Source organism: Cyrtonyx montezumae, unplaced genomic scaffold, assembly GCF_038088225.1.
Source record: "Cyrtonyx montezumae isolate F1298 unplaced genomic scaffold, pur_monq_1.0 scaffold_6, whole genome shotgun sequence".
Classification (NCBI taxonomy): domain Eukaryota; kingdom Metazoa; phylum Chordata; class Aves; order Galliformes; family Odontophoridae; genus Cyrtonyx; species Cyrtonyx montezumae.
The window spans coordinates 12775021-12794456 of NW_027072067.1; the positions used below are offsets into that span (position 1 = coordinate 12775021).

Genomic DNA, 19436 nt, shown 5'->3' on the forward strand with positions numbered 1-19436 from the left:
GGGACAGAACAAGCCCAGCTCCTTGTTCTGCCTTTTAAAAACAATTTCCCTTGGCAAACAGCTGAAATCAACTCAATCTTTTCTTTTTCCCCCCACATAACATAACAATCTACTCACAAAAGGGATGAACAGTTCAGGTTTCAAGGACTTTCAAACCAGGACTGTGGCAAACAACAGAAACAAGAACAGGGGCTACAGACCTCCAAAATCCCTTCTGAAGAGACAGGCACTTCGGGCACTTTGGCTTGTGCAGAACCTTTGCCTCACCACATGTCACCACAGGTTATAAACAAGAGACAAACATGACTTCTGTCTGACCAGATCATTTGTTACACATTAACAATAAAACTGAAAAAGGAAAAACAAAACCAAACCAAAAACCAAACTTATTCTCCCAACTGGGCGAAAACAGAAGTTATGAAAACCAAAAATGAACGTTAGTTTTGTCAGAAATGCGCCTGTTTGGGTGTGTTAAATTAATGGCCAGCTCGCCAACGTTTTTGCACCAAAAATGAGATGCAGTTCATTAGGAAAACAAGATACTTTCCTTTTACAAAGGCTAGGTTGTCCGTTAAAACTGTCTCTTAAGAAGACATTCTACTGCTACAAAGGTATTTCTAATCTATGCTCTATTCTAAGGACGGAGAAAAAAGAGGTTACGTAGACAGCACAAATTAACTCCTTAAGTATTAATGCATCTCCATTTTCAGCCTGAAGGAGTACATATCTTAAGGAGCTATGAAAAACAAAATAAATATAACTTAACAGTCCTAGCAATTTATAATGCATATACAATTGTTCACCTGCATCCTTTTGATTCTCTATATGAAAGAGAGAAAGCAACAAGGAGAGAAAAGAGAGAAACAAGAACAGATAGGCAGGATTAATGAGCAAGTGGACCGCACAGCCCCCCAGTTATGCGTGATACATGACATTTGAAAATAAGAAAACTTGCCCCGTCTCACCCCCCCGCCCAGCAGCGTGGTGTTACCAAAAGAAGCTCCTTTCACAGAGGTGAATGAGAAAGCTGTACCAATAGGAAATCGGAGAGCACGAGCTCTGCGGATCTACAGGGGCTCTCTGAGCGGCACCCCGGGCTCCTGCGTCCCCTCCAGAGCTCAGCGGAGAGGAGCAACCCAAAAATCCAGGAGGAGAGCAAGTACAGCACTTCCGCTTGAGAGAACGGCCAGGAGACATGTAAGAGTTGATGCACGGAGGAAGGACAGCCCCACATGATCTTACACGCAGGCTTGGTTTCAGATTGCGTGCGCCGGAGAAGGGACGGCTTTTCCCCACGTCCTTTACCTGACCGCTAGCTCGTTTCTCCCCGGTGTAGCTGCTGCCCTTTGATTGTGTACCAGTGACAAGCACTTTACAAATTGGGGTTACATGGAAGCAAAGTAAAAATGCATTCAGGTCACAGACATAAAGAGTAACTGAAAAAACTTACAAACAGTCTGAGTTTATCACAAACGAATGGCTAAATCGTCTAACCTGTTTTAGGCTGATAAAAAGTGACTGGACTTCTCACACTGGGTTTTCACAGACAGAAGCAACAGACAAGCCAATGCTAAAAGACTTGAAGCAAGGAGAGTGAGTTTGGATCTGGACTTTCTTGAGGTAATGAGAACAGAGAGAGTGAGGACAGCATGGAGAGGAGGGTGGTAGGTACTCACGAATGGTTAAATCCATCACTTGAGAGGCCAAGCAGAAGACAGGATGCTCATACATTTCTCTCTTTTTCCCTATAAAAGAGGATTTGGGCATGCAAGAGGCTTAGGTCAGAGGTAAAGAGGTTATAAGGTTAAAGGTCAGAGGAAAACTTCATATCAGGTTAAAAGGAAAACAGCCATAGAGTATTTTGGGATACATACAGGATAAAAGGAAAAAAAAAAAAAAAAAGGGAAAAAAAAAAGGGTTAAAATTGGAGATCTACTGGATTAACCATTCAGCATGCCCATGAGTCACAAGAGAGGTTGTGACCATGACTCTAGAGGTTTGTTCAGAATTGTTTGCAAGAATATGATCAAAACGTCATGAATAGAGGGAAATAGATTTTCACTGGTTTAAGGCTCCGAGATACTAAGGATTTCAGCCTTCAGTATCTAAGGCTTTCACAGGTATTTCTTCATAAACATAGCCTTGAGCTCTGCTGCCACCGAGTCTGTTTTGCATCTCTGATAAAACTCTTTTAAACACGTGGCAATTCAAATGTCAGCATTTGAAAGCAAGATTTCAAAACCGCACCTCGCTGAGGCAGATTTGTTCTTTGCTCTTCTAAGCAACTATTTCAACACGTAGTGGACTATGCTCATGAGAGAAAACCTGACGCATGCAGCTGGCGGATGTTGGGTTGTTCGAACTAACAAGCCCAGCATGCTTTGAAATTGGTGTTACAACCACTTTTATAGCAACAGGATAAAAAAGTGGCTGTGGCCAATCACGGATAAAGGAGAAGAAAAGCAGAAGAGAGCAGGTAGTGTGGAATGAACTATTTCTCTGAAAAGGTAGCTGGAAAAAAAATGCGTTGCTTCAAAGTATTCCCAGACCTAAAAGTCACAGTGCAAAAAAGAGGGCAGGTAATTAACACAACCAAGAAGAATTGAGGCACAAAAGGAAAAGTACACACTAACTGTTCTACTTTGGAAATGAATGCATTTTTACTTACAGATCATAAAGTTTGTTTTTGCATAGATTTATCTGAAAGAAGAGAGCAAATCTTACCAACGAGTTAGTGATATTTACACAGAGAACCTAAGGGAGCCAGCACTGGGTAGAAGCATCCATCAACAGAAAAGCTGCTTTTGATTCTCAGTCCTTCTCCAGCCTCATCAAGCATATTTAAACATTGCATTTTACAGAATACACCAATTAAAATATCCTGTGAAGTTGAGTGCTTTGATAAATTGCCTGATAATGCAGTGCTTATGGAACCTTCATTCCTTCTCTATTTTTGTCACTCATTACCAAGTCAAGAGTTGATAAACATCCTTTTAGTGCCCAATTCTTAAGTGTTTCTCACTGGGTGCATAACAATGAATTCATTACCACTGGTACACAATTTGCATCGTTAGACAGAAAAAAAAAATGGAAAAAGAGAGGACATGTCATGTACAGAACCTGGACAATTTGTCATACAACAACCCAATTTTTCACGTAAACAAGAACTAAGAGAAGATCAGAGGGAGCCGGTTTTTTTCTCCTCTCAATATTGTCCTAGAGGCATACAGTGATAATCTCAGCTGTAGGAAAGCTTCACATCACACATGACAGAAACCCAAAGTCTAGAGCAGAACATAACCATTCATCTGGAACGTACAGGTTTAAGCAATTGCAAACTCGGATACAGTTGGGTAGGAGTTTCAAGTTGGGAACAGCAGCCCACAAAGGTAGCAACATAAACTGATCAACACGTAAAGAACTACTGGATCAGAGAGCTTCAGCTGACACATATCCTCCAGCAAGCTTTAAAATGTCTTTTTGATGGCTACATGTGTCTCTGGTCACTGGTTATTATTCTCCCATAACTTAAAAGGTCAATAATATCAGCTATGCTGGATTTGGAGTGACAAGAAAGAAATCTGATGCAAGTATGAGACCAACTGATCAATGACTGCTACGCACAGTGCAAAGACAACAAAACATTCCCAGAAAAAGACATTTTAAATCAACTACAAATGATTAAGCACAGATTTAACAGCTTTTCAGCTTCTTATTTTTCATTTGCTTCCTGAACTCCACTGTCACAAACAATTAGCTGCACTATACCTTCAGCTGTAAAGATGACAACCCAAGTATTTCTCAATTTGCTCTTTAAAACCACGATGTGAGTCTGAATACTACACCACTGGCCAAAAGCACTAACTATATATATATACATATATGTATAAAAACAACTACAGTTCCTTTTAACTGTTTCCCCTCTCTTTTCCAGAAAAAAAGCTTCCACTCTTAACTGCTTCAAAAGCAAACATCACAAAAATGACTCATAATCACATCCGTTTTATTGACAAGTGAATAAATAGCAAATGAGCTTCTTTCAAATAGCTCCCAGCCACAGTTGCCACCTAGAAATATAACAAAATTGTAATTTCACAAAGACAGAGCCTTACCTTCAATTTTGGCATACTCTGATAGTCGAGTATAATTGACTAGAGCTGCTTGCTCCAAGCATTTACGGATGACTGTTTTTACCTCCTCTTGAGGGACTGGAGTAACTATGTCTTTCATCAGAACCTTGACACAAGAAAATCTGATTTGTTGTGGCATCAGGCACACATAACTGTTTTTTCTCCAAGCCCAACAAACACATCCGTTTCTGCCCCAGTGCTGCGTGGCTCTCGGGGTAAGCACACAATAGGCAGAACCCAGGACAGGGTCACCTTGGCCAGACTGAGATGTGAGACCTACTCTTTCCCTAGCATCCCCCGTCTCTATGTATCTCCCTGTATCCTATGGCATGCTCCAAAATCTGCAATTCCCATTCCTTAGGGCAAGACATTAAGATTTATCCCAACTTCCCTAGGGCTAGACAAAGTTTGTCCTTCTGATGACTTGGGCTCACGTCTGGGGTTGGCTGTAGGGGTTAACAACAAGCCACTGCTTGTACGGGTCTGCAGCATGGATGCTCATCAGTGAGACAGCTTTCCCTTATGCGGGCAAAGGTGGTAAGGTCCAGGCTGCACCTGGCCTCCAAGCCCAAGCAGGAGAAATCGACAGCCCCACCTAGTATTTCAACTACCAGAATTTCCTCTGTAAAACAACAGCTCCTTAAGCACTTCCGGATGGAAAGATCTATGTATGCAGGTAATTTTAACTACTCTTTGTCATTCTTATGCTTACCCTTTCCAGCAGTGATAGAGTAGCTTTCAGCGCACCTTCTGGACGGCCAAATGGAAAGCAGTACCTAGAAAAATCACAGCATGTTAACATCAGACCAGGTGTGTCAATAAGCATTTCCAGTGCTCTGAAGATGCTTTTCTACTTAAGGACAAGCAATTCTTCAGTCCCAGTGTTCTTCCCACTGGGTACTTTTCAAAAAGGGTTTCATGGTGCAGGTAGAAGAAAGCAAGACAGAACTAGGGACAGCTGGGAAGGTCAGCTAAGTTTCAGTTTATTAAATCTGGGTGTCACCAGGGGAGCTCTTAGGTCTCCTAGGAAATCATTTCCTTGCAAAAATAAAACAAAGATCCAGTTATCTCCAGCTGGAGACCCAGGTTCAAGGGGCCCTGGCACAGACCCTGTGTGCTAGCCGGTGTCACTCACCCGCATGCACAATCCACGCAGAATGAGTCTGGTGTGCTACAGGGGCAGCTTGTCCCTTTAAAGGGGGGTAGGATCCTTCATTTCTGTAATACTGACATCCCTGAAGAAAGCCCTGCCCTTCTGTATGCTAGTAAATATAAATGGGTAATAACTGAGAACAGAAATCAGGGGTTAAATTTTGGAGGGGGTTAAATTTCAGAAAAAAAATTGCAGCCTTATTCTGCCCATAGCAGCAAGATGGTCTGAAATACGTGATAAAATGTTATTGCTTTCAAATCACTCCCCAGCTACAAACACACTACAGTGCAAGCGTCACTGCCCTGCTTGGGTCTGAGCCGCTTCTGCAAGATTCCTGCATGCATTCAAAACCTGCCTTCTGGCTTTGCTGATTAAAGGAGGGAGTTTGGAGGAAAGCAGTCCCCTCGCGTTCAGTCTGGAGTCTCTGCCTTTACCTAAAGTGCGTGATCTGATTCTCCAGAAGCACACGCAGCCGCTCCTTGATCTCTTCAAATCGCTCTTTCTCGTCTACGGTTACCGTTCCTATCCCATCCGGCCTGAAGGAGAAATGCCATGAATGACTCAGGCTCCACCTCACGACCCTGGGAAATCATCTGCGCAGCAAAGCACATGCTGCAGGTTGGGACACATGTCACCAGCCATTAGACCCAGGGCAGGGCAAGCTGAGATGCAGCAGTCACAGCAGCACAACTGTGAAGGTATCAGAGAGTAAGAAAGCAAAAAGTACCCCCTCTCAATGATGATCTGTATGTGGAGACCCCCCTCCACCCTCCCAATTTTTTTTTTTTTGTGATAGAAAAGCCTGAAAAAGACATGAAAAACCAGAATCTCTTCTCTCATATAGGTATATATAACACAGAGTGCAATGCCAGCTTTCACAGCAGGATTGGACTCATTGCTGGCAAAATGTGGACTTAATTTCTGCAGAAAAATTCAGCTGTTAATTTAACATAATTCACAGCATAAAGAATATCGACAACACGTTTCTATATGAACAGAATGTAAAATTCTGCGTTGCTGAATCACCTTATTACACTAATTTCCTGAAGTCAACCATCTTCAATATATTCTGCCAAAACTTACCGAGAAAGTGGTATTTTTTTTTACCTGAGAACACAACGACTTCTCATTCATTTAATTTAGATTAATAAAAACACATTTGATCACAGAATTTCCAGGAAAATTTCCTACACCCTGGCAATTGCTGCGTGCACAGGACTGCATTGTAAGACCCCGGGCACTGGGTCTGCCTCGGGCGCTCCTCATCCATCCGTCACCGAGCACAGTGAGCGCTGCTGCGGCTCTCCCAGGCTGGGATGGGTGTCCCCACGCTCCCGTCATCCTGCCACAGACCCAGCTAGAAGCAGCCATGCCCTCCTTTTTCCCTGCTCCCAGACGGCAAATGGTGCGGCACAGCAGCACGGGGAGAGGAGCCTAATCCATCACCAAAGGGCTCGGCGCGTCAGACAATCGGCAGCACCGCTTCCCATCCACGACGAGCAAAGTCTGTGGATTTGTGTACTCCTGGGCAACTGCGCCGGCACAGGAGATCTTTAGGTAATGTAAGGCGTCTTAAAATTGAACAAATGTTCTTACTTAAAGGCCTCCTCCAGTGTTCGGCTTAAGCTGCATAAATCCTCAGTACTAGACTGGTTCGGCTATACAAAAGACTTGGCAAGGGATTGCAAAGCTTCTAATGAACCTCCTGTCAGGGGTTAATTGGTTGGCTTTATTTTCCTCTTAAAGAATCAAAGGCCCTAAACTTAAAAAAAAAAAAAAAATCAACCAAAAAAACCCAACGTGAGGAAAAAAAAACGAACTATAAAAATGAAAAGCAATAAAATCTGTACCATCTCTTCTCCTTGACCCTGTATTTAGAAAGTTCTCAATACCACAAGTACAAACTCCGATATTCCAGTACAAGTGAATACAATTAAAACATTTCAGGAGATTAACTAGCAAGCCTTACATGACGTCGACCGCATATTCTCAAAGCATTACGTTAAATAAAACTTAAAACATGGAAAGAGAAAAAAAAAAATCAAAACTGGAATATCAGGGGATGTATTTAAATTTAAACAGCATTTCTTCAGAAACTGTTATTTGACTGTTTGCCAAATTCAGTTGTGCATTAAGGAAAAAAAAAGGGAAAAAGATTAAGGCTAAAACTTTGATAAAATGTCTCATCTGGGGAACACATTTCATAAACATTTTTGGAAGTATAGATCTGGTCTCATTAGTACCTAATTAGGAATAGTTATTTTGAAGAAATGAGCAAGCCACGGGGAAAAAAAAAACATAATTAAAAAAATAATTAGACACTGAGCAAAAATTAACGTCTGAAGATGCTCAATATATTTCTCTTCCCAAATTCCATAGAGCAGTTAATGCTCTGACAGAGGTACCCCTGCCTTTTGATGCACTGTGCACCTTGCAGTGCCTGGTCTGCTCCCAAGCAAACAATTCGGGGCAGACGGCGATGAACGCTGTACACGAAGGGCAGGGTTGAATCTCTCGTTTGACTTCTGGCACTCCTGTACCCGTAACAACCGGCGGTGTCACTGGGTTAATAGTGTCAGCGCTGACAAACGAGGCAGTGAAAGCCGCCCACGCTGGCAGCGATTTGCTGATGGACTGGAAATGGTCTGAAAGTTATGTTACCCTTTGCTGGGTCAACAGCCTCCAAAAGCCAGACTTATCGCCAGGGCACCTGGGTGGGTGTAGGTGAGGTCTGCTTCCCCAGCAAACAGCAAGGAAGGGCCGCTCTTAAAATCACCACTAGCTCTAAAAGACATATTGAAGGGATTTAACTGGAAGCAAAGCGCAGCAATGTGTGAGAATCAAACCAGCGCTGTATGCAGCGAATGGGCATCCCACTGCCAATGCCGGATCGGCACATGTCTGACAGTGCAGGTGGGCTGCAGCCCTCCCACACAAACTGTACCCTCACTGTACGTGAAGGGGCTGTGTCTCATCAGAAACAAGCATGCAACGAGCACTGTGAACCCACGATGTACCGTCATCGTCTGCAGCCTGCTCTCACAGCACCAGACCCACGCGAGGAGGCATGGCGGGCTTTGCGAAACGAAGACCAGGCTCAAACAGCTCTGCCTTCACCCGTGCTGCCCCTCGGCCCACACAGCCCACACAGCCCATGGCCAGCAGTCAGCACGAGGAAGGGGCGGCCATGCCCACTGGTGGGCCCACACAGGACCCACGCACGGCATCAGCGGCACGCCGCTCTCCTGGATCAGGCTCCTGAAAACTTGAGACAAGCTACAGGTCAGCCGTAGCCATTTTTGGAGCAGCGCGGATGTCTGGAAGGGCCTGCCAAGAGAGAGCCATCACTACTGCAAGGACTCCCTTTCTCACCCAGCTGTGGACTATATCGCATCTGACATGATGAGCATCTCTTGAATCTACCTTTCAAATTTTCGGCAAACCATTTTCTCACTGTCCTTCACAAAGTTGACATTTTCGGCAGCATGATAGGAAAGATGTCATGTCGGCTGCTTTTCAAGTTGTTGTCACAGTGGTTAGCACCAGTTCTGTCATCTTTGCTTTCCTCACAATCCCCCATCTTGAGCCATGTCACAAATAATAATACTTCCCATGTTTTTGTCAAATTTCAAATACTATAACCCAGCTGCACATCTTCGGATTTACTAGTTATGTTAATCTTGTTGCTCATCTTCTCAGAAGCTGAAGCATTAGGAACTCATTAATTAGTGACAAATGCAGGATATACATAGAACTGGAAAAACACCACCGAAAGCCTTGCACTTAATTTATTAGCTGGATAATTTTGAAACCTAATTAAACATGCAAGTCAAATATACTTTGAAAATGCTATCTTTTTGAGGGAACATATTTATTTTCCCTTTTCAAGAACACAAAGGGTATGTAGCCTGGCATTTAAGATTCACTTCTGTGGCTCTAGACAATTCCATTACGTGGCTGATGGGGCTGAAAAAAAATCCATGAGAGAAGTTTAGCTCTCACTAACTTGTTTCTGATGCTTATTGGTGATTTTATTTTTAACAGTGATCTCCAGCTCGACTTTTATATTTGATATTTTATCTGATGGGCAGAAGCACCGACTCCTGCAGCAAGCAGCATTTCTGCAGCAAGGCTGGCTAAAACACAGCCAGAGGAAACGAATGCGCTCACACAATCTTAAACCACATCCTGTAACACTGAGCTTAGGAGGGACGGGCAACGAGAAAAAAAGCAAAATGGTGAAGGATAGATCTGTACGTACATGATTTGTGCAGAGCCACAAATGACAAAATGGGTCTGAACCTGTGGGTTCAGATCTGCAAACAGAACAAACCTCTCCAAGTGGAGACACCAGTTCATCTGATTCTCTACAGCTCACAGACACTTGAGGTGTGTGGCATAAGTTGTGGGCAGAAAGGGAAGCAGAAGGGCAAAGAAGGCAAGAAAAATAAATAAGGAAATTTTTAATTATAAGTAAACAAGTTTCGAATCACTCCTTCTGCTGCATATTCACTATCTTGGCTCAAAACTAGTGAATTCCCAATGTAAATATTTCATACAGAAACTTTTAAATGCCACTTTCCCTATCCCTCATTGTTTTTAAGTTATAAACTATGAAAATAACAACATCAACAAAGCAGGTGGTGAAATTAAAAAAAAAAGGGGGTTGCAATTTATACAGCGAAAATGATAGTCCTTGTTTAGCTTGGACGGTTTGTGCAAATTCCAGGGTTAATTATAAATTATAATTAGGACCTGTGATCCTAAGGCCACTGCTTTATTCTACTAGCCCCGCCTCCCCCCATGCCCTTTTCTAATTATACCCAGTGCCCCTGGGGCTAGTTATGCTGCTAAAACAAATATATCAAAATGATTTTTAACAAAGACTAATATATGAAGCAATAGCATGCATTTGTATGCAATTATAAATATACAGTATAGCTCTGGTGGGTTAATCTCTTTGACATAAGCCTGTACGAAATACCATGGCGGCTCACGAATGGAAAGACAGATCATCTTTTACACCTTTTATGTTTAACTTGTCTACACTTTTTCTACTGGGGAAAATATTGCTTACACGTAGCAAACAGATCTTTGCACGCACTGTAAGCCCTGGCATTCACAGCCAGCAAAAAAAAAAAAAAAAAACAATGTCAAAAACTGATGCAAATAATTTGATTTTTTAAGTAACAACTCAAATACAAAACACGTGCTGCCTTCAGCTCCCTTGCTGCTTGCCAGGTGCAGCACATATGAGCCATGCAGTAAACATGGATGATTAGCGCCTTGGACAGCGTGTGTCAGGATGGCTCTGGGAGGCTGCCTGGCAGAAGCTCACAGGGGGAACCGGTGCGGGGCCACGATGGGATGCGGGACCACAGCTGGTGTCCTGCCCTCCCTACATCACCCCTAGCAAAGACGTCCTGAAAGAGCCCACCTGGTTACACCCCTTGAAAAAGCTTATTCAGCCAACACCAGTTTGGCCCAATGTCCCTTTCTTCTGGGAATTCAAACCAGCTGAAAGCCCTTCGTTTGGCTCATTCTGCCGCCCGCTCTCCTTCCCTCCATCCTCCCAACCCTCCTTCCCTCATCCTCCTGCTCCCCTCCACGCCAGCGCCAAGTCACGGCTCGTCGCTTCCCATGTGCCATCCACACCCCCGACGCCGCGTGGCTGAACCGAATGGCTTCTGAGCACTGCCATCCCACACCTATTGCAACGCATCACGTCAGCCCCAGCCGCGTGTCTGCCGGTCGCGGGCGATGCCGGATTGCATCCGACAGACGGCCGCGTGCGCCGTGTCAGCGCGGGGCGGGTGCGACACGGAGCCGGCACCTAACGAGGGGTTACGGTGCTACGCCCCGCGAGGTCTGCAGGCAGGGCTGCTCATCTGAGTGCACCGACGTGTTGATGTATTTAGCACTTCTTTAACGGGACCAAAATGCCCCGTTTTGTTGCTGTTGCTGGTTGGGTTTTTTTGTTTGTTTTTTGTTTTTAAGTAGTGGTAAAGGAAAACTTGCCTTTATATGGCATAATCAGAAAATGACAGAAAAACACACCAAAGCCTTATGCAGACTTTCCAATTCTCCAAGGACTGTGGCAGTAAGATTATTTCTGGCTTGATGCTGCATAACACAACTCACAGGGGAAAGCATACGTCACCAGGATACTTAGCACAGAGACTTAGGGGCGTCTGGACCTTGGGTAGAAGCCACCAAGAAGGATGCTATCAGGCTGCAGCAGATTCAGGCCAGCAGCCTGATTCGGATAAGCTCAGTGTCTGCTAACATTTAGCACGCACACAGTCCGTATTTTACGTTTATTTGTAAAAGATTCAGATTAGCAAGGACAGAAAGAGTCCCTTTTGGCACCAATTTGAACATCTAAAAAGAAAGTTAGGCATGGAACTATGTTCTCTTTGAACCATGCCAGTCTATTGCCTATGCCACTTTTTGGAGGGCTGTTGGTAAAGGAAAGTGATGGCCTCAATGCGGTGACGGTCCCAGGAGCACAGCCTGTGCTGTCCTGTGCTGTCGGTGTCCAAGTGACGCTACGTGTTCCTTGCGTTTCAAGCATGCATAGACATCAGAAACCATAAAATCTCACATAACAGCAGAATTTTACAAAGCCATCAGCGATACCTGGTGGAGAAAACCCTGCTATGAAATCGCTGGTGGCCACAGCAGTGAAAAGCCTCCAGTTCTCCAGTTTGTGTGTGTAGCAAGTAAGGAGGGACCAGAAAATTGCTTGAGTACTTGGCAGTGTGGGCTTGCTCTCTGCTGGCCCCTGCCCTTTCTGACAGCCCGCGCACAGCACACACAGGTATCTGCAGGAGGTGGAACTCAGGACAAGGAATTAACATTTAGGCACGTCTTTTATTCCATAAAGGATGAAATTGACAGAAAAACTAAGGAGACCGTCATGCAAATAGCACTGATTTACAGCCTTCTTTTGAAGAGATTATGTCGGGCTTTCAGGGCTCTGAATAAGCTACAGGAGCCCAAGGGGAAGCGAAAAAACCAAATAAACCCTATCTAAAGCACCAGGGCTCCAAAACAGCCCCAAAATCGCATTGTGACCGTGTCACCTGCCGTGGCAGCAGGGTCAGCTCGGAGCTGGAGGTGCAATACCACCCACTCTGTCCGGGCACGGCGGTGCCGGACAGGCGAGGCAGCGTGCCCACACTGATGCCTGTCATCCTGTCAGCCCCGAGCTCCGGGCTGTCCCCGGCATCCGAGCGCCCCGCACCTCCCCGCTGACTGCGAGCGACTGTTGTCTCGCTGCCTGACCTTACACAAACGCGATGCAAACAGACAACCCACCTCAGCTCCATCACTGTCTGCTGCTAATACAGGAGATTGATAGCCACATGAAATTATCTCCCCGCTCGACCTCCGGAGCTGGGTGGCATATTCTGACTGACAGCCAACCTCATTCTGGAGAAAATCAAACTACCCAACTTATCTCTCTCTCTCTTTTTTTTTTTTTTCTTTCTTTTTTGCTGTCTAAAAAGTGAAGTAACTTCTTTTTATAAAAGAAAATCAAATCAACACTTCCTCGGTTTTGACAGAGAAAAGAAGCCTTTGTTAAACAGAAAGATTCCTCCTAACTTGAATCCACCCCCTGCACTTGTGCACATGGATAGCAGTGGTACCCAGCATACAAGATGCTCCATCAGACACAGTGCTGGGTGCTGCACAGTCCCAAGAATTGGCATGCTCCCACCTCTACCAAATATACATGGGAAATTTTCTTCTATAGGCTCGCTGGGCAGAGTATGGACCCTGGCTAACCCTAGGCAATGGATGGGTATGGTACGTGGGAGGAAGGGATGCAGAAGAAAGGAGAAGCCAGCCCTACACATGCCGCAATTGCCAGTAAGCGCCGCGTGGATAAATACCGGCTTCCCTGTGTGCTCTGCCAGCTAGCTCTCAAATGCATGATGCAAGTGGCCTGAACAGCGTTCCGAAAAGAAAATCACGACTCTTCCACTCAGCTACTAAGATTTCTATTAGAAGAAATGAAAGAATGGGAGTCACATTTTTTCTTGCAGACCTCCTGTGGTTCTCTGACTCCCTGACAGCAGGCACCATGCCGCTCAGTTTCTGTACCAAACTCTACACCACACGCACCCACACGGTCCTGGCAAGAAGCAAGATGCTGCAGCTCCAGCAGCCCTGAGACAACCAGGAGATGGACCCAACTGAGAGGGAGCATATCCCTCAGCCATTTGACTCGGAGTCAGCCATCAGCTAAGATGGCGCAAAGCACACAGTTCCTCTCTTGCAATATCTTAAACAAATCCACCAGGCCAGCCTCACAGAGTTGCATGTTTGGAAGCAGCTGATGGTGTCCCAGCAAAGCACAGCAGCCACCCACATCTCTGGGGACCTGCAGACGCAGGGCACTAGAGTCTGCTTAAGGCTCAAGGCACCACAGCACCTTCAGATACATCCTGCCACTGGCCCAAGCAGAGGATGTTGAGGCTCTGGTTGTGCTGAGCCCTCAGAAAAGCTACACTGAATAGCCATGACCGGTAGCCAACTTCCTCTACATTACACAGCTCTGAAAAACAGGATTTGGACCAGGTCCCATCTCCAAACCAAAGGTCCATGTGCTGTTCCTTGAACATGTGGCCTGAATCACACCCATCCCCAGTCCCCGCATGCCGCAGCCCCACAACCTGCCCAGTGTGCTCGGTGACCGAGGAGCTCGCTGCCAGCTACAATGCACTGCTGTGCACTGCGCGTTTCGCTTACCTTTTCGGCTCTGGATTCGGCTGGGATTTGGAATCTTTCCTTTTTTTGGACTCCTTTTTGGAATCCTTTTTTGTCTCCACTTCAGCAGCGGAGGGCTGAGACACTTTGCCCCCCTCGCCGTCTGCGCTTGGCTGTGACCCGCCAAGCAACTCTGCCATGTGGTGGCTTTGGGGAGTGATTGGGATGTGCGGGGGGAGGCCAGCAGCACAAGTGGAAGAAACAGAAGAAAACATGAAATAAAAACCACAAAGCAAAAGAAAAAAAGAAACTAAACTGAAAGCAAATAAGTGAAATCAAAGAACAATTGGCAGAGATGGAACAAACGAGTGAAAGAAACTCATAACTGAGAAAGAAATTAAGGAAGCAAAAACTTGGTTTCCATGACAAGATGTATGGAACTAACTGCAAAGCAAGCGGCAGACTTGCAATGTGAAACCTGGGCAATATGTGTCATAATTCGGGATGTTATTTACCAGAGGGTTTATGAAAACATGTTATTACTTTATAACACTCCTTTTCTTCAGCAGCATGTGCAGGATAGATATCAATATCTTCAAGTATATAATGCAATTTAACAGGGAAAAAAAGCAGAAAAAGAAGCTGCAATACAGACTACAATGAAATAAATAGAAATGGAAAAAGCATAGCTCCACTCCCTGCCATCAAAGATTTTCCACATCTGAGAGAAAGGAAAGGGCTACTGCTTAAACCGAAATTCCCTTGCAATAGCAGCAAGATAAAATTCCCAATTCTGCTTGAGCAATTCAAGGGCTGACGTCACTCTGCCTGCCATCAGACAGAGGTGCCTGAGGGCTCTGAGCACTTCTGAACACTGAAGTTTGATACTGCTGAAAATGTCATTGCTGCACCTTGTCAGATCCCCTTGTGCAGCAATTAAATCAATGCAGGATATTGCTTACACCCATTATATTATATTCAACCCATGACTGTCACGTGTGCTTCAACTCTATCCTGTCCAGAACTGCATCCAGCAGGTGTCTGGGTAAGAAAGTAACCAACCTTCTTCTCTGGATCCCCTACGTGCATTTTTAATGCTTACATTAAATAAGCAATGAAACAAACAAACAGACCGACTATGCCACTAGAAGCGCTGCTGCCAAACATCCAGCGTGAAAACATATCCAAGGAAACCTATATCTGACAAAGTCATCCCTTGCTGGCAGGGAGCTGCTAGCCAAGAATAATTCCTTACCTGTTGCCATGAACATGTGATGCACAAAAGGCAAAGCTGTAGTGAAGTAAGGTGGGGTCAATCATAGCTCCGTTTTCTGCGCGCTCTAGCAAATCTCTGAGGTAGCAGAGATGTCTGTGACAGCCTCTCACTCCATTACGTGCACAATACTCATCTAGCACAAAGACCTGGCCAGGACTAAACCAGCCCTGTTTAGAAATAAAGAGACTTGATTTTAAATATAAGTTATTAAATACAAATGCTATCAGATTTGGAGGTGTAGTGGTCAACTGCTCTAATAAAAGAAATACAAACCTAAGGCTACATTAAGAAAAAAGGAGAGAGGTCACTCTTAAACAATACAGTCTGCATACCATCACCTATCACAGCTCATATTCAGTGCAACTGTTAACAAAAAGATATTACGCTACCATTAACAGGAAACGTCATTTAAAATGCTGAAAAGTGAGGCCAGTTCATCTCAGTGCCTAGCGAAAAAAAGAAAGAAAGAAAGAAAGAAAGAATAGATTCACACCTTTAAAGAGATGACAAAGATTAGATTATTTAGGCTACATGAAACAGTAATCTCATTCTGGGGAAGAGACTGCACGTTTGGCGGGGAGCGAGAAGAGTGATCTTGGGGAGAACATGGAGGATTACACTGAACAACGACTTCTCTTGCATCTGGCACGTAGGAACGTCCTGATGAAGATGGAGGAAAGCAGATCCACAGCATCAGAAAAGGACATTTTGCGTCGTTCCCGTTGCGTACCCTTGGAGACGCACTGAGTTCGCCCACCACCTGGCAGGCCAGCGCTCCTCGGCATCGCAGCAAACACAGCTCTTTCCGCTTTCTTTGAGCATCCAGAAGCCTCCAACAGTTGCTGTCCATCAGTCCTAAGGGCTCGGTGACTCAGGTCCATGCTCCTGTTGAGGACACCCTGCCCATTGCCCGGCGAATGTCCCGGGATGGCAGAAGCGTGCCTCTGCCTTCAGCGAAGGCGCTAGCAAGAACGAGAATATTCTTGTAGATTGCTTTTCAAAATGCTGCAAAACCGTCAATATTTACATGGAAATTTGGGTGCTAAACAATTGCTAAGACGCAGCTCTGGAATGCATCAAGCTGCAAAATCTTTCATCGTTTAATTGAAAAGTTCCTGCAGCGGGCGGGAGAGTAGTTGAGGCAGAGCACTGCCCCTATAGGCAACTTCTTTGCCACCCCATCTGTTACCCCAAATGCTACATCTTAGAAACAACACTGCTGTGAAAGATTAAAATATATTTTCTACCACTCAGATGACACCAAATCTTTTCTAGATGCCAAAATAGCTGCTTTGAAAAGAGTTGAAGAAATATCAATTAAGAGCTCAAAGACATAGAGAAGGATTTGCTCATCCTTATTGGGCCAACTCCAAAACAGATTGAGAAAAGAATTAAAATAATGAGGGGAAAATGATAGATATAGGGAGTAGCTACAATTCTGGGATCACTGGAAGTGCACATTTCAAAATGAAGACACAGAACAATGCAGATGGGAAGCACTCTGGAAGGCTATTTTTTTGGGAGGGGTATATTTGCTCTCACTGCTTTTTACTGCTATTTTTGTTCATTTTCGGTTAGAGGTATTGTGCTCGATTCAGGATTTCTTTATGTGGCCTGTTTGTTACATCCTTGGACCATCTCTTCACCTTGCTTCTCTTCTCTTAAGTCTTTGATAATTAGGTATGGGAAAAATATAGAAATGCCATAACTGCACTGAAATAGACAGATGTGTGGATTTTAGTTTAAATTGCTATGTTCACCCAATATGCAGAAAGGACTCGATCCTTCCTACAGGATGAAATCTTAGCACCACTGACATCAATGGGAAGGATGGCACTAATTTCCCTGGAGTTGGGTATCAAGCCCATAGCTAAGGGTGAAGGAAGCAGGAGGTAGGAACTGGTGTATTTCACAACGCTCCCCTGCACCGGAGCCTGAGAAGTGCCAGCACTTAGACAGGAGAGATGGGGCAAACCCTTAAGATCACTCCCCTGGCACAACATAAAGCCTGAGCAGAAGCTCAGAGGTTTGGTAGTGAGCCTCACACCTTGACACCTCACAAGAGCACACCCAAGGAAGCCACGGGAGGATCCAGAGCCTATGAAGATCAGAAGGTTTCCATTTTATGGCAGAGTTATGAAATAAAAAAACAGCCTGAATCGAGGGGCAGCAAATGCTTCTCCTCATGGCTGTATTTAGACAAATCTCCCACGTCTTCATGCAGATCCTGGCTGTTGATGAGGCACAACCAATGGGTAGTGACACACAGGGTGTTTCGCCCAACGCAGCTAGGTGTAGCTCAGTTTGGACTCCCAGATGGTCTTCAGTAGCATGGAGAAAGGCAGAGGGAACACTGGAAGAAGGCTGTAGAGCATAGGGATGCCATGCATCCCTGGCACCAGCAGGGAGTGAAGCAGAAGCTTCCAAGTTAGGCCTTTCAGGTTTGGTGAATCACTGGAAAGTTTTCAAAATGGTAAAGTGTAGTTTCTGCAAAAATCATGATTTTTCAGGGAAAACTTTCACTTGCTAATAGCTGTATTTTGCCATTTACTATAGGGAAAAAAAAAAAAAACAGATCATTTCATTTTGGTGGCGTGCTTTATGGACCTTTTCATCCGACACCTTCACACATCATCTCTGCTACACTGAGCACTCTGGAAAACCTCATCTTGCTGTAAGCTGGATGTTATGATGTGAATTCCATGCATCCTGACACAAAGTGGGAAATACTGCTCCAGCAGGGATCCAGCTGCACGAGCTGAACGCTCGCAGTAGGTTAGGAAGTCTTCAGAAGAGTAGAAGGGCAGACTCAGAAATATTGTGTCCATGCGAAAAAGAATGAAGATCCACGCATGTGTGGGGTCAATATAAGGCTGGAAGAGTTACGCACTCTTTTCCTATCAGAAAGTCCGGGAAGAGCTGTGAAAGCAATTGTGCATTCAGCTTGTGGACGATGGGCAAGAGTCTCAGTAAGCAATGCCGACAACGCTCTTCCCCTTTCCCAGCACACTGCTCTTTGCCAGCAAACATCACTTCTGCCATAGCTGAGATTAGTCAGACAGCCTGTTTGTTTTCATAGGGATGCCTGGCTCAGCCAGAGAGTGGGCTCGCATTAACATTGTTTAACCTGGTTCCCTGGAAGGGAGGCAAAGCTGAGCTATTCTCTGAGTCAGGGTAAGCCACTGTGTCTGGGTAAGTCTTCAATGGTACCTCCAAGTTGACATTGGAAAATAAGGTGTAGGGCAAGGCAAAACTCTTTGGGACTTGCACATGAACATCCTGTAGGAAGAACAATTGCTCAGCAGCACACAGAGCAGACAGAGCAGGCTTACCACAGGCTCACAGCTCCTACAGGCAAGCCAGCACAATGGGATCATCAACTTCCCACAGACACCTCAAGAGCAATGGGAGCTCCTGGCGGTTGAACTCAAATTTTGAAGCCAGACTGATTTAACTTTGCAATCAGGACAAAATCATATTAAAATAAAGAAGCGTGTGAAAATCCAAGCGTAGGTGAACACACAGCCCATTATTCTCTTCTTCGTAACACTCTGTAATGGGTGATTTGAAAGAAGATGGTTAATTGGTGATGCTCTGCTCTGAAGAGGCACAAGTCTTGGTGCTGAGAGGGGTTCCATCATTCCAGTAGCTTCTACCAAGAGACCTAAGCATCTCAACAACAAGCAGATGTACAGCTGGCAGGTGTCTTGAAGAGAAACATTATTAATAATTTTCAGCGATGGCTTTGTGACTGTCCTTCAGCCACGAATTTAATTAAAAGGCTGCAGCTTCCTCACTGGGCCCGAGGCTGCACAGAGACAAACCAGCTGCAAGCCAACCTGTCAGACATGCATGGATGGGGATGGTCTTCCTAGAGCCAGCCATGCGTGGGGAGCAGAAGCTGCATGCCAAACCTACTGCCCATTGTAGCAAAGTCTTGGATGGAGCCTGTGAGAAACCTGCTGCAGGTTAGACAGTTCTCCCACCAAGCCTACTCACACCACTTGGGTATCTAAAAAGCCTTCCCCCAGCCCATCCTTACCTCAGGGTACGTCCACAACCGTTCTTCCTAGCCCTGCCTCTCCTTAGTATGTGATAACTTACTACTGCTAATGGTGCTTATTGGATCTCAGTCGTCTTGAGATCAACCAGTGTGTGTGGT

At 45.0% G+C, this 19436-nt stretch overlaps 1 protein-coding gene across 7 annotated transcripts in view; it reads right to left on the reverse strand.

Annotated features, from left to right (window-relative positions):
* Positions 1 to 19436, reverse strand: part of CADPS (calcium dependent secretion activator) — a 170979-nt gene that overhangs the window by 53322 nt on the left and 98221 nt on the right. For 2 of the 7 annotated variants that reach the window (XM_065749917.1, XM_065749915.1), the window contains exons 13-17: positions 15254 to 15441; positions 5718 to 5819; positions 4843 to 4906; positions 4113 to 4236; positions 1677 to 1745 (exon numbers count right to left, since the gene is read on the reverse strand). In XM_065749917.1, coding sequence (XP_065605989.1) covers positions 1677 to 1745; positions 4113 to 4236; positions 4843 to 4906; positions 5718 to 5819; positions 15254 to 15441 — 547 coding nt within the window. Of the gene's footprint in view, positions 1 to 803; positions 822 to 1676; positions 1746 to 4112; positions 4237 to 4842; positions 4907 to 5717; positions 5820 to 14040; positions 14206 to 15253; positions 15442 to 19436 lie in introns of all 7 variants that reach the window. The other 5 variants (XM_065749919.1, XM_065749921.1, XM_065749916.1 and 2 more) reach the window with 4 other exon arrangements.